This window comes from Mesoplodon mirus (assembly GCF_964341445.2).
Source record: "Mesoplodon mirus genome assembly, chromosome: 2".
NCBI lineage: Eukaryota > Metazoa > Chordata > Mammalia > Artiodactyla > Ziphiidae > Mesoplodon > Mesoplodon mirus.
In genome coordinates this window covers 157322632-157337991 of record NC_138977.1, presented here as the reverse complement: position 1 = coordinate 157337991, position 15360 = coordinate 157322632, and the positions used below count along the sequence as shown (strand labels likewise).

Genomic DNA, 15360 nt, shown 5'->3' with positions numbered 1-15360 from the left:
TGCTTAGTAAACATGTGTACCTGGTTGCCTTAATGGTATCTCAAATTCAGTTACGACTGAAATTGAGACTATGGATATCTTCCCCCCAAAGTTCCCTGTCCTGCACTTTCTTTCAATAAATGACACACTCTCCATTAATCGGGTCTGAGGCCTAAATCTCTGCCTCACTGAGTCCTCCCCAATTCCTTATATCTAAACAATCAGCAGGCCTTTCCTGTGAATTCTGACTCTGCAACGTTTCTCACATCTATTCCTGTTTTTCATTTCCACAGCTACTATTCAGATTCAGGTCGTTATTTGCCTTTTGTACTATAGCAACAATCTAGTTATCCTCCTTGACTTCAACACTGTTGCCATATTAATGTTCCTGAAACACATTTTTTCTTCCTTCCTTCCTTTCTTTTTTCATTTTTTTCCTCAAAAATTAAGCCTTCCCACTGCCTTTAAAATAATCCCGAATTTCTTGGCCTACCATTTAAAAAGATTCAGTAACTGGCACAAAAACTTTAATTCTTCATCCCCAGACCTTCTGTAGTGCAGAGCCATTAGCTAGGCTTGCTAATTTTACTCATTTTTTCTGACAAGCTTTTTACCCATTTTTATATTTCCAAATGCTATCAAGGCCCAGTTCAAATACTCCTCATGAGAACTTTACTCACAGCTATTGTGTTCTTCTCTACCCCCTATACAACTAATCTTGTCCTAGGATATCTCAAAATGCATTCTCATGGTACTGGAACTTTCTACCTTGAACCACACTTTTTTTGTACATTTGTATATTCTCTATAACACTCTGAGTACTTTAAGGGGAGAGTACCTACCACTTTGCTATTTTGCAAAGTACCACAACATAATGGCTTTGGAATTATTAGAGATCAAAGTATAAAGGTCTTTTCTCTTCTTCTACACAATTCTAATCATGCTCAAAATCTCTTCACAAAAAGCAATAAAAAAGAAATTCTAAGCCATCCCCACCTAACTGCCCCGCCCCACAAACCCTCAAACATCAAAAAAAGAAAAGCAATACAAAACAAAAACACCTTTTTCATGACTGGGGACTTGTACAATGTTCCTATCTGCAATACTCTCTTCCCAATCCTTCATCCGATTTAAATTCATTAATCCCACTAGACTGTAAACTCCATGCAAGCAGGGACTTGTTTTATTCACTGTTATATACCTAGTGCTTGGAACTTCACAGATTCTCAAAAGTATCTGTAGAGTGAATGAACTAGGTTTCGTTTAAATGTCACTTTCTAGGGCTTCTGTGATTTCTCCAACCCAAATTGGGTACTCATATATAAATATATTCTTTCCTCTAGATCTCATTTCCCACCCTACATGCGAATCTTAAAAGAAGACTAAAGTTGATCATCTTCACGTGAACGAGACGAAGGAAATCGACCCTGTTCGCGCAGAGTGCAATATTAGGGTTGCCATCACATAACAGCTCTAGAAAGCTTCGCCCTTTATGTCTTTGCAAGCTCTTGCAACCCCTTCTAATAAACAGCCTTTTAAAGATGCTGCCCTTTTCATTCCCTCACTGAGTTCTTGGCCCTGGATTACACTGAAACCTTAGGCATACGTCCGGAAACATAAGGGAAGCGGAAAGACCCTGGTTCCAAACCAACCAAGTGATAGTGAATCTGAAAAGCGACCAGAGACACTCAGACAAGGAAGGACTGCCAATCTTTTGATCAAAGTCATAACACACCCAAGGCCTAGCACAGGGGAAGGTCCTTGACAAGTGAGCTCGAGAGAAGGTGAGAGGCCGACAGAGGGAGCTGTCGAGAGAAGTCGCCAAAACCTTCCGAGGAAGGTCGGAGACAGGGTTCCAAGAACCTAGTCCCTGGGGCTGTGCCCTCGGTCCGCGTGCCCCAGCCCGCCACAACCTCCGAGGAAGCACTACCCTCACTTAAGGGGAGAGCAGTCAGCCTGGGCACTCGACCGCCTGCAAATTACGAGGTGTCCCCACAAGGAGCGAGGAAACTAAGACCGCACGGAACTACTCTCCCACCTCGCCCCTCGCAAAAGTCTTGAGCCTCCCAGAGTCGGCTGGGAGCCGCTGAGCTGGTAACAACTCACCGCTCCGTCCCGCTGCCCAGTCCGTTCCCGGTGGCCTGACGAACCGCTCCCGGCAGCAGCCGGCTCCGAGAGCGGAAAAACAAAGCTTCCCGCAGCAGGGTCGACCGGGGAACGTATTGGCTGTGCGACGGTAGGAAGCTACGTAACCCACTCCTTCCGGTCCGCCGGATTATGAATGATTGCGGGGGCCGCTGTTTCCCTGGCGCGATCTTCGTTGTTTCTTTCCCGGCCTCGTGGGCTGCGTGTGGCCCGCGCGCGAAGACTTTCTGAAGCGGCCTCGGGAAACCCGGCTCGGGCGGGGCGGGAATGTGCTAGCGGTCCGTGTCACCCACACGCTCACGCACCCTCCCTGCCTGGCCGCGCCTCTGCGACCAGGTAAGGAGGGCGCTCGGGCCGCTGGCTCCGCAGTCCGCGAGACGCCGTAAAGCCGCCTCTTAGCATCTGGGGAAACAGGGTTGAGGATGTGGGGAAGGGCGGGAAGGGTGGAGGGGTCCGGGCCCCTCCTCAGTTTTTCCAGGACCAGTCCCCGTGGTTTCCTCTACTGATGGGGGCATGGAGCAGCTTCCTGTTGCAGCAGCCTGTGGGGTCGTTTGCCACTTGCTGTTAGGTGTAGTTTTAAGACCTCTTGGATCGCGCTTTAACTTTTTTTTTTTCCACTTAGTTTTTTATTCCAGCCCTTCCTCACTGGAGAAAGCAGTTGTATGTGAATACTACCTAACAGTTACTCTAATGAACTTGCTTCATTTTGGGCCATTTGCTTCTGTTACACCATCAAAGCAGTGTTTCACTTTGGTTTTAAACTTCTATAGAAAGTTAGAGTTTAACTTGCATGAAAATTGCTTTGAGTTCCAAAACGTTTACTGTTACGAGTACTTTCTCTACCTGGTTTGGGATTAGGTGACTTGTTCCCCCACTCCCCTTCTTTATTCTTAACGTCATGATCCCCTAATGCCATGATCCCATTCCTTGTCATAAGTTCTTGAATATCAAGAAAATGCCAGCATTTAATAATATGTCTTCTGCTAAATTATTGATAAGAGAAGATAGAGTACTTCTACTTTTTTCTAAGCTTATCTAGAAACAGTGTTTAAAGGAGAAAATGCAAAAGCTGGCAAAAACTAGTGGTGACAATTTAAACTTTAACCATGGTCACTTAAATATTGTGAAAATAAATTCTTTGTTATAAATACAACTGAGTGATTTGCTATCATGTTTAATAAATCAAACATTAAGCTATGTGACTTTTCAGCTGCCTGGTGGGGAATATACACTACTGAAAGGAATGCCTTAAGCATACTTATTGTTTGAAATTATGTTTGAGTTATACCTGAAGGCATTGTTTTAAGAGTCCTAACTTCAAAAATAAATCTGAAAAACTCAGTGAGATTTGACATTTATTTTATCAATTCTTTTATTTTTTTACACTTCTGTTACATGTTTGCCTGCTTTAAACAAAGCTCCAACTTTAACTTCTGTAGTAGAAGGCCCATCAGGGGTTTTGGGCGGTTTGTTTTTATTTTTGTTTTAACCTGTGTTTACTTTGTAGCTTTTGTATCACCTGTGATTTGAAATAAGAATAAAGACTGAGTATGCAGGCGGATAACAGCAACAATTTAGCAGACCTTGAAACTTAACAAATTTTTTTTGAAACTTAACAAATTTTGAGGCCAGTCAACTAAAATATCTGTAGTATACACAGTTCCTTAGCATATGTTGTTTTTACCTTCAAGTTTTTAAAGTAGCCTACTGAATTCTGTTATGATTAGTACTTGGAAAGCAAGGATTTAAACCATTTAGTTCATAATAAGCACAGGTATTGGTTGCTGTGGGTATTCAGTAATTTTATTTCAGGCTTGCCGATGTTTCTAACATGTTAGCATTTCATGCTGTGGATCCCTATCAGTTATGAGGTCAGGCTTAGCTGCAAGCATTATGATTCTATGGCAACAGATGATTCCCTGATTCTCCAGAGAGGACACACTTCCCTTATGGCTAAGGTTACAGTAAGCTTTTCTAAACTGTTTTTTTTTTTTTTTCACTTCTTGCCCAGATAAGCAGCTAATTTTAATCATAGGATTTTGTCCTCTAGGACTTAACGATATGTGTCCTCACATTACGTAATGTAGTGAGCACTGAATTGGCTCAGTTTTTTCTTTCCTTTTTTAAACTTTACTATCTAAGGTAATAAGCTGCTATCTAACCCTATAGAGGCAGGCTTTTCTTTGTTATCTATATTATTGAAAGAAAGTAGTGTGATTTGCAACCAAATACTGTTGTTGTTATGTATAAAACACAAGCTAAGTTCTAATATTCATAATGTTGAACATTTGGTGTAGTGGGGAATTTTAATGGGTTTAAATTTAAATTTGAATCTTTAAGAAAATAAGAGTTTGTGATTTTTTCATATTTGTAAACTGCTTTGAACTGTTTATTCTTTACAATATAAGCAGCTAATATTCAAGTGCACTTAGAGTGTCACATTTATATTCCAGCATTTTGTGACTCCCCAGCTTTCAGCCTCATTAACAAACAGATTTTTTGAACATTTGGTTGGAGAAAATCTTTTCAATTCAACACAGATCCCTTATTTTCCCTGAGAAGTTTGGAAGTATAAAGCATAATTTAAGGCTTGAACTAAACATTCCTTGAGCTAAAATTTGAGTACTCTTCAGCATTGGAGATATGTGAGGTAATAAGTGCTGTAAAGAAAAAGAAAGCAGAATAAGGGGCTAGGAAGTGATGGGAGTCTCCTTTTTCTCAGGATAGACTGCTCTGAGTTAATATTCAGAGACCTCAGTGAAATGAAGGAGCAAGCCATGTGAATATCTTGGAGAAGAGCATTCTAGGCAGAGGGAATAGCAAGTACCAAAATTCTCAGGCGTGGGGACATTGCTGGCGTCTTCCCAGAACAGCAAGGAGAACTGGCTGGAGGGAAGTGAACAAGAGGGAAGAGGGGTAGAAGATCAGGTCAAAAAAGAAACACAGCTAGGGTCACATCGGGCCCTAGAGACCATGATAGGAAATCTGGATTTTATTTTAAATGTTCTGGGGAGCCATTGGATGGTTGTGAACAGAGGACATGGTCTGATTTATGTTTTTAAAGGATCACCCTGACTATAGTTGCAGAATGGACAGTTGTGTTGAGTGGAGGAAAATAGTTAATGGGCTTTTGCAGTAGTCTTTGTAAGAGCTAGTGATGACTTAGATTAGGTGTTATTGGTAGGGGTGCTAAGAAGTTAGATTTAGCATGTATTTCAAAGGTAGAAATAGTAGGGTAAGAGAGAGAAAAAAAGGAGTTGAGTGAGACTTCAGAATTATGGGCCCAAGCATGTGAGTAAATAGTATTGCTGTTTTATCAAGAATGAGGAAAGAGGAAGAGGTTTAGAAAAATGTCCAGGTGAAGATGTCAAGTAGGATACATGTATAGGAGTCTGAAGTTCAGAGGAAAGGTTGTGGCTGAGGTAAGTATAGGAGTCTTAGATGATATTTAACCCTATGGCACTGTAGATCACCTTGGGTAGTGCCGTTGTAGTGTAAGTTGTGGCCCATAGGTCATGGAATCACTTTAGTGAGTACTAACCAACATTAAAAACAATAAAACAACCCTGGAGAAGAAGAAGAAGAAAGAAAAAGCAGAGTGAACTGTCAGTTATATCTCATGTGGTAGGATATTTCTTGGTGATTCTTTTGTTTCAGTATTATTCAGTGTATAATGACTTTCATTATAAGGTTTATTTCTTATTGTGTGGCATGATCAAATTTTGAAAGCCAGTAATCAAAGGGGTGAGTGTAAGTTGAGAATAGGGTAAAGTACTGAGCTACAGGTCACTAAGAGGTCTGAGGAGGATCCAATAAAGGGAATTAGGAAGGAACTATCAAAAAACTTAATCCAGTGCTGAGAATTGTCAAATAACTCTACCTTTAGCATGGAGGTTTTTATCAAGAACAGTTGCTTAGAATAACATAATTTCTGATGATTTTCACTCCGGTGAAATTGTTGCTGTAATAAAATTGCAATATACTTCAATTTATGACGTTTATAAAGTAGTGCTGTTCATTTTAGAAAAATACCTATTCCTTAATGTTTTCCAATAAGATCCCTTTATAGATTCAAATAATGCTTTTGGATTGAAGTACAGTTCTTATCTATGTAGTGGGAGTAAAATGTACTTTTAAGGATTATTAGGATTGAAGTAGTGCACAAAAGTTCTGTGTGCTTAGCACATAGCTGGTGGACAATAAAATGTACATAATATTATTTAGAGTTGTATTCTTTGTTCATTTAACATTTATTAAGCTCCTATCAAATCCCAGGCCCAGTGATAATTTCTTATTTTAAAAAAAACAATCAACTGGTTAATATTTAGTTGCAGTTGTGTACTTTTTGGTCTTTATATATAATATGTAACTTATTTATCTATTATGTAATATTTAGTTGCCATAGATCCATACTTGAATTTTGAGCACAAAAGTTTTAAACTATTTTTCTAGCTTCCAGAGAAGTATGCTTATTTTCATACTCATTTATGGTATTTTTTTCTTTCTCTCTCTATATACATGTGCAAGGAGTAAAGTAGTAAAATGGTTTTAGATAAGAAAACACCTATAAAACTCATTTCCCCTTTCATGTGTGAAATGTTTCGTTTTATCAACACCAAGATATATTAATTGGAATGAGAATGAAAAAAAAAGATTAAATTCCTAATTAAACCTGTGACTACTTCGTTTGTTTAAAAATATCTTTAAAGACTCCCAAATAATGAAACCAAGGCTTAAGTATTTTCTTTTTACCTGTTTTTATTCCCTCTGCAACATTCCCAAGCAGGCTGGCCTTTCCAGGGAGGAGATGCACACTCCATCAGCTCTGTTCAGTATCTCAAGTTTGTGGTGTTGTCTGCTGCTTTCTCACTCCATCACAGGAACAGTTGCAATGTGGCACCTGTCAAAGCTGAGAAAGAGCAAATGACATACAGCACTTCTGTGCTTGGCAGGAATGTAGTCTGGACTAACAAGAGCTATGCCCCCAGCTCTGTGTGTTGGAGACCCAGAGGATGATTCTACAGCACCTACCTTTTTTAAAGCTCATGACATAAAAGTAATAAAATAAGGAATTCTCTAGGTAGAAATGGAGAAGAAGAAGAAAAAAAAAAGGTTTCTTTTGAGGGTATTTGCAGACTTTAAGCAAAAACTGTGTTCTACTTTCTTGAAAAATTAAAGACATAGTACAAGCTGAAAACAGATACCAAATTTGTACAGGTTTGCTAATATTTAATATTTATTTTTGAAATTACAGTAGTATTTAATGTGGAGAAATTGCCCAGGGAGAGTATTTTTTTTTAACTCTAAGATCATTAAGTAACATTTTTAATCTTCAAGAGGAAGAAAAAAAACCCCAACATCTGTATTTAAAGAAATAAATTATGTTAAGAATCAACAGTACTGGGACTTCCCTGTCGGGCCAGTGGTTAATACTTCACCTTCCAGTGCAGGGAGTGCCGGTTCGATCCCTGGCCGGGGAGCTAAGATCCCACATGCCTCGCGGCCAAAAAACCAAAACTTAAAACAGAAGCAATATTGTAACAAATTCAATAAAGACTTTAAAATGGTCCACATCAAAAAAAAAATCTTTAAAAAGAATCAACAGTACATTGCATTTTCTCGTAGGTATCTCATTAATTTTTAGATATCTCCAAGGGCAGATTATTGCTATTCTATTTTGTTGACATTTAGCATTTATTAAGTGCTCACAGCAAAAAAAGTTTATAGAATGTGTAAAAGTTAATTCTCAAGGTTCTTATGTGCCTCAGGAAGTGGCAAATATACACGTACTCTAATTTTTAAAAAAATGTTTCTGCATATCCTAAATCAAAAGCTGTAAAATAGTATGATGTTGTTTTTAGTTTTTTGTTTGTGTGGTTTTTTTTTTTTTTAAGTGTTAGCAGGACTAGTCTCTAATTACTATTTCCTAGACTGCTGGGCAAATGAGGAAATCAATTATGTTTTCTTTCAAATCTGCTTCTTGGGGAAACATTTAGGGATCTTTATAGCATCCCACTGTCAACAAAGGGAGTTAAGAGGATTGGTAAATTAATCAGCAATAGATATATAGGGATAAACTCTCCAAAGAGACTATTGATCTTCTACAAAATGTTGGTTTCTTTTGCCTGTGAGCTTTAACAAATGCCCTTTAATATTTTGTTTTAAAATCAGCTCTATGTGGGGGAAAAAAAAATCCAAAAGGTAATTAAGTTAGCTCAGGGAGAAAATGGTTTCCATGGGTTAAAGGGTTGTTGCTTTTAAATTACATGAAATAACTTTCCCGTAGATAATCTTTTAAATAAGTAACAAACCATGGTTCAGATCTGTTATGTTTTAACAAAAGAAATATAAGATAAAACACTGGTGATCACTTGCATTATCAAGAAGTTTTCCATGACAGTACTTTACTAACTATATCCCTTTGTTATAATGGATTATTAGCCCTTTAATAAAAAAGTTGAGGACTAAGATGATTAAAGAGTACTTAACTATTTTGCTTTTGATTAAAAAAAAATCTAAGGAATTTAGAATATAAAGGAAATTTAGTAAATTTTAGCACCCTAAAATTCAGGTACACTAATATTTCAAATACACTTAAAAGAAAGAGTTGCATGTGTACTTTTTAAAGGCTTTTAACATAATTTTAAAATAATTTAAAATAATTTTTTCTCCAATATACCATTTTCCTGTTACATGGCGAATGCTTTTAAAGAGTGCCATCTAGTGTCAGTTTTGGAATTTTGGTTTATGTATTAGAACATGGGGAATTTTATTTTATTTTATTTTATTTATTTATTTATTTTTTATTTTTATTTTTTGCGGTATGCGGGCCTCTCCTGTTGCGGAGCACAGGCTCCGGACGCACAGGCCCAGCGGCCACGGCTCAGGGGCCCAGCTGCTCCGCGGCATGCGGGATCCTCCCGGACCGGGGCACGAACCCGCGTCCCCTGCATCGGCAGGTGGACTCTCAACCACTGCGCCACCAGGGGAGCCCAGAACATGGGGAATTTTAGACCCAGGAAATGTAGAAATCAAACAAAAAGTCATAATTGACAAAAGTCTTAAAGATTGTGACTTGAAAACACCCATCAGTAATTTGACCACAAGGTTGTGTATGTTTGCATCTTTAAAATAACCAACATGTCTATTCGTCCATGCATTCACTCAATATTTCTTGACTATATATATATATATATATATATATATATACACACACACATATATATACATGTATATATATATATTTATATATACACATACACATACATATACATATAGCAGGCCCTGTTTTAGCATAGCAGTGAATAAAATAAAATTTGTACTCTCATGGAACTTTCTATTGGGCTAAGACCAAAATAGATAATGTAGTATGTTACAATAGTAATAAATGCTGTGAAGAAAAGCATAGAAGGGGATGGAAATGTTTTTTCAGGGAAAGTGGGAGTTGGGGTTTGCAAGTTAAATACAGTAGCAAGGGAACATCTCAAAAAGTTGATATTTGAGTAGGTACTTAAAGGAGGTATGGATGTGTTCTAGGCACTAGAAATATCAAGTGCCAAGGCACTGAGGTGGGAATGTACCTAGTGATTTAGAGGAACAATAAGCCACTTTTGCTGAAGCAGTGAGCGAAGATGAGAGCTGATGAGATGGACAAAGAGACAAAGAGAATTAGATCAAGGAGATCTTTGTAGACCATTGCAGGAGCTTTGCCTTTTCTCTGAGTAGGATGGGAAAACATTAGAGCGCTTGAGCAGAGAAGTGACATGATTTTATTTCATTTTTAACAGTATCATTTTTGCTACTATGTTGAGAATAGACTAGAGGATGGAAAGCAGGGTTAGGAAGCAATGGCTATAATTAAGAAGAAAGGTGATGGTGGCTTGGATCACAGTGGAAGCAATGAAGATGGAATGAAATAATCAGATTCTAGGTATATATTGAATGTAGTGCCAAAATAAATTTTTAATGGATTAGTTATGGGGGTGTGAAAGAAAAGAGTAATTTAAAATGATTGTTCAGGTTTTTGGCCTGAAGAGCTGAAGGATGGTGTTCCATTAACTGAAGTTGGGAAGATACATGAGGAACAGGTTCTGGGGGTAGGGAGAGAATAAGGAACTTGATTTTGGACATGTTAACTTTGAGATATCTCAGTTATCAACATCTAAGTTATGGAGAATTTCAAATATTTTTTTCTATTGTGATTCAGCATACAATAGCTCATCACATATCAAAATTCACTTTAGGAGAATCCATTTCTTGTGAGAGAATGAATATATCCCCCCCTCAATTATTATATTTTAGGGGCATAAAACAAGCAGTATGGAAGGACCAGCATCATCAAGCTTCTCAGAGCTATTATCCCCAGACAACTCTAGGTATTCTTGGTTATTTCTTATGTCCCATTCTATTCAGCTTTTGTTCTCATCTGTAGTGAGACCCCAAAGTATCAATACTTGACTGGGAGAGTTCTATTGCAAAGCACCTGAGGTATGCTCTTTTTAAAGGAGCTGGATATAAAATCACCCTTAAGACTAGTTAATTGGACAGGGTAGGAATCTTTCTTTCGGAAGCCATTTATTCATTCCAAGAACCAATTCTTGTAGAATCATATCTATCACAAATCCCTGCTGATTTCTAGAAAATGTTTTTAAAATGTTCATCTTTTATTTTAGCTTCGCAATTGCTATATTCTAAGACCTATAACCATTTCAATTTATGCTTCAGGTAACCCAATGAAAGAAGAAAATGAAAGGCATTAAGAAAAGTCTTACAGAAGAATATCTATACTTGGACTTTTCTCACCAAAAAGAAGGGTGCATCTTTCCTTTTCATACATCTATAACTTTATTTTTGTTATCATACTGTGACTGCAAAATCTTTAAAGTTTGCTTAGTCCTCACTGGAGAAAGCACAGGCATTTCACTGCTTAAAAATGTACTGTCTGAGGATGTTGAAATACAGATTATTTCAAGGCAAGAGCTTCCACCAATAGTCCAGAATTGCTGTTTACCTGCAGTAGTAGAAAGACCAGACAATTTCTGTAGAGCAGGACTTGCTGTTGTTCTGAGACACATAATTCAGAAATCATATGAAGCAGACCCCTCAAAGAAGGAAATTTTGGAACTTCTGGGTTTTAAGAAGACTTGCTTGAAAGCCTGTGCTGAAGTAAGTATAATGTCTCTTTTCTGTTATTTAAAGCCATAAGTGACAACACAGTCACTTGAATATTTATTTGAACTTTCTGTTGGAAAATAAAATTTAATTTACTTAAAAAAAACTACAGGGCTTCCCTGGTGGCGCAGTGGTTGAGAGTCCGCCTGCCAATGCAGGGGACGCGGGTTCGTGCCCCGGTCCGGGAAGATCCCACATGCCGCGGAGCGGCTGGGCCCGTGAGCCATGGCCGCTGAGCCTGCGCGTCCGGAGCCTGTGCTCCGCAACGGAAGAGGCCACAACAGTGGGAGGCCCGCGTACCGCAAAAACAACAACAACAACTACAGTAACCAATGAAAGAGTTAAAATGGCCCTTCACGTATACCGATATTTCAGCGCAGGATTGGAAGATAAGAATTTAAAATTTAATTTATGAGGTTTAGAGACATTATTTTTAGGGAAAGATTTCTCTTTTTTTTTTTTTTTTTACTTTTTAATTACTCTGAGGATTTTTAAAGGGGATTTTACATATGAACAGGAGCTCAAAGTAGCAGTGTTTCAGAACCGAGCTTTTTTAGGGGGAGTGTACTTTAAAGGCTTTGGGAAGTGAGGATTTATTCGGTAAGTGGACACAGGAGAATAGCATATGTTCGAGATACAGGAATGCTGAACCTCCATTGTTTAATGTTACCACTTCTGAAGCACTGTAATGTCTCTTGATAGAGCGTAAAAGCCTAGCCCAGAGATGGTTTAGCTCAAGACTTAAATTCTCTAAACCAGTCTTATTTCCCAATAGAAAGTTATTTTTCTTCAAGCTACGTTGAAAGTAAAGAATCCTTTCATTTCTTGTTTTGTTTTGCAGGTTAGTCAGTGGACCAGGCTATGCGAACTTACCATCCCTTTAGCTATTGAGAATTTTCTCAAAGAACCTTCTGACCAGCCCCCAACTATCCCTGCCGAAATAGTAGAGCTTGAGAAGAAGCTTAGTGAGCCCGTTAGGGTACATAATGATGACAAACTCCGGCGGCAGAAGCTGAAGCAGCAGAAGGCTGCGGGGGTTAGGCCTTCCCTTGCTAAGGAAGAAATGAAGAGCAAGGTCCATAGACAGGAAACATCTGAAGAGGTGGACTCTTCATCGGCGAGCCTGGAACTGAGAGTGGCATTTTCAAAGCTCACAGTACATGAGGAACCAGCTCCTGCCAACAGGGAGCCTGCTCACGTTAGAAAAGCGAAAGCTTCTGACCTTCCACCTCTGGACCATGTGTTTGTAGAAGGCCTGTACTTCACTTTGGCAGATATTGTGCTCTTGCCCTGTATCCATCATTTTTTGGTAAGGTTTATCAGGAGTGGATACATTGCTGTATGTTTCAGTCTATAAACTGCCCAGGTTTGAGTCCCTATTTCATTTCTTAATACCATTATGCTCCTGGGCAAGTTATTAATATCTGTCTCCGTTTTCTTATATGTAAAATAGAAATGATAATAGTGCCCATCTAACAGGATCAGTGTGAGGAATAAATGACTATTTGTGTAAAGTGTGAATGATGTTTGGCACATAGTTGCTTTCAATACATGTTAGTAATTATTATGACTTTTAGTTCTGAGTTGCTAAAACATTAGCATTTGTTATGATTATTAATTTTAAAATGCTGTGGTGATCACCTTCTAATACTAGAGGCTCCAGTATTAAAATACTAAAAACTCTTGTCAGCTATATTTTATAATTATGTAGTCTCTTCAAATGCTAATTTCATTATGTTAGATATTTTTAAATCAGAAATATTTTACCCTCATCTCTGTTATGTTACATAGCTGGCAGTACTATTCAATGCTGTGGGAGATTATATATGTAAAGTTTCCTTTTTCAGTTCAGGTACACATACATGTATATATGTGTGTGTGTATATATGTGTGTGTGTACATATATATACATATTTATATACATACATATATAAATGTATGTATGTATTTTTCTTCTGTCTATGGAGGGAAAAAGGACAAGGTAGAAGTAGTATCAGAGTGAACATGGGAAGCTAGAGCTCTCTGCAGCTTTCCAGTTGGTTTTCCAGAACTGCATTTTTCTCACTTTGAAGCATTTCACCCTTTCCCTTACTAAGGAATCAGATATCAGATTTCATTTTGATTATATATCACCAACACTTCAGGCATCTCTACTGACAGATGAGAAAAGATTTCTAACGAAAATCTATATATTTAGGGACCAGGCTTCACTAATAAGTTAGGTGGCATTAATCAATTGGCATTTTCTTAGAGAACATTTCTCATTTCTTTAAAATGTAAACGAGAAAAGATTAGAAACCAAAATAACTTCAGAATCAAAGGATGTGAGAACAAGAGATCTAGGAATCATTTAGATGTTGATTAAGTATTGTAAATGTCATGTGTATTCATATTGTCCATGGGCCTGGGTGGGGAGAAAAACGTAGATTTTTTCTTTTTCGTAGTCAAACGATTTCTAAATTCTCTTGTCCCTGACTCCCCCCAGTCCCCCACCTCTGCTGTTATTACTGACTTCAATCATTAGCGCAGTCATTTGGTGCATATTAGGAAATACTGTTGGTATTCATGGCTTCTTGGTCTCCTTGGATAACTATTTGTTCCTAATTTCATAAAAATCGAATCAAAGCAGCACAACCATTAATTCATTCATTTGAGAAATTTATTGAAAGCCTCCTGTATATGTCATGCCCTGTTGTATGCACTAGGAATACAGTGATGAACAAGACAGAAATGGTCCCAGCCCTTATGGAGTTAATATTCTAATAGAAATAGAAAAATAGGGAAGATAGAAATGAACACGTAGACAACTAAATAATACATATTTAAATAATGGTAAGTGCTACAAAGAAAATCAAACAAGGTGATAGAGAAGACTTGATTATTTGCTTTCAAAGGCAACAAAACATAAAAAATTGGATTCACCTGCATAAAGGTTATTTTTAGATCATTATCCAGACATCTATCTTCAGCTAAATTGCATTTAATTTTAGCTTAATTTAAAATACTGTTTACCTGATGAGGATCAATTGAGGTGGAGGTGTTCCTAATTGAGAGGATTTTTTTCCCCCTTCAATCAGGTGGGACATCAGCCTGACCACTGCTGAGTTAAGTCTACCTAATATTGATAACTAAGGAACTCTGTCTTCATCTCAGTTTAAAATAGCAGAAAACTTTTTTATTACATGTATTCTATGATTAAATTCTTCTGTTTCGACATTATGTAAACTAATTCTCTAAATATTTTCCTTTGTTTGTTTGTATTTTTCCTAGATCATCACATTTTCTTTCAGGAGTTAATCTTTCTTTGCTAAAGCTTTGGTGTTATTTCTCTTGTATTTATTTTCCTCTTGTAAGTCATCTTGGGTTACGAAGCAGCCATTTTAGTTCAGATGGTGGCTATGAAGCTGAGCCTTTATACTTGTATTAACACACCATTGAGGTGATGGAGTAGTGGTCCAAATGATCAGAATTAAGATCAAGTTCATGATCAGGAATGCAGTTCAAGTTACTAGGTTTGGATCAGAAACATGGAGTTGAATCTTGGGCCAAAGTATTTAGCCACAGGAATAAGATAAGAATATGAAAGAGCAGTCAATTTTGCTAATTCAAGGTTTGGTATACCAGAGGTCAAAATTAGAAGAGTTAGGGAAAATACTGAGTTTTGCTAAACAGAATAAAGCCAAATATGCAAAACAACAGCAGGGAGAGAGGCTAAGGTGGTATATCTAAACCTCTGCTCCAAGCTTCTCTTCCTTTTCATAGGATGTTAGTTTGCAAAGTTAACCACTGATAGCCCGACACTTCTTCCTGGAAGGTGCCTGATAAAATCCTCTCCTCTGGAAAGTTTCAGGAATGGATTAAAAAAGAATAAATTAAAATGCATCTAATGATTCCCCCCTCCCTTTATTTGCTAGAACCTTCTAGTACACAGAATAGGAAGCAGATGGGAGAAATAACAATGAATAACCATACTAAGGCAAAATCTTGCTTCTCTCTGATACCAGAAAATTTTATAGTTATTTTTAAGTTACTGCTACTAAACAGGTACACTTTGATAGAACTATT

The 15360-nt window shown here is 37.7% G+C and overlaps 2 protein-coding genes across 7 annotated transcripts in view; one reads left to right on the top strand and one right to left on the bottom strand.

The window, feature by feature from the left end:
• INTS12 (integrator complex subunit 12) overlaps nt 1–2212 on the bottom strand; it is a 28461-nt gene extending 26249 nt beyond the window's left edge. The window contains exon 1 of one of the 2 annotated variants that reach the window (XM_082635500.1): nt 2086–2212. The gene's annotated coding sequence lies outside the window, so the exon portion shown is untranslated. The remainder of the gene's footprint in view (nt 1–2085) is intronic. The other variant, XM_082635499.1, reaches the window with a different exon arrangement.
• The window catches only part of GSTCD (glutathione S-transferase C-terminal domain containing), a 127023-nt gene continuing 113810 nt past the window's right edge, over nt 2148–15360 (top strand). For 3 of the 5 annotated variants that reach the window (XM_082635448.1, XM_082635452.1, XM_082635451.1), the window contains exons 1-3: nt 2369–2460; nt 10849–11289; nt 12137–12604. In XM_082635448.1, coding sequence (XP_082491574.1) covers nt 10870–11289; nt 12137–12604 — 888 coding nt within the window. In that variant the 5' untranslated portion in view covers nt 2369–2460; nt 10849–10869. Of the gene's footprint in view, nt 2216–2368; nt 2461–10425; nt 10500–10848; nt 11290–12136; nt 12605–15360 lie in introns of those variants that run through there. The other 2 variants (XM_082635449.1, XM_082635450.1) reach the window with 2 other exon arrangements.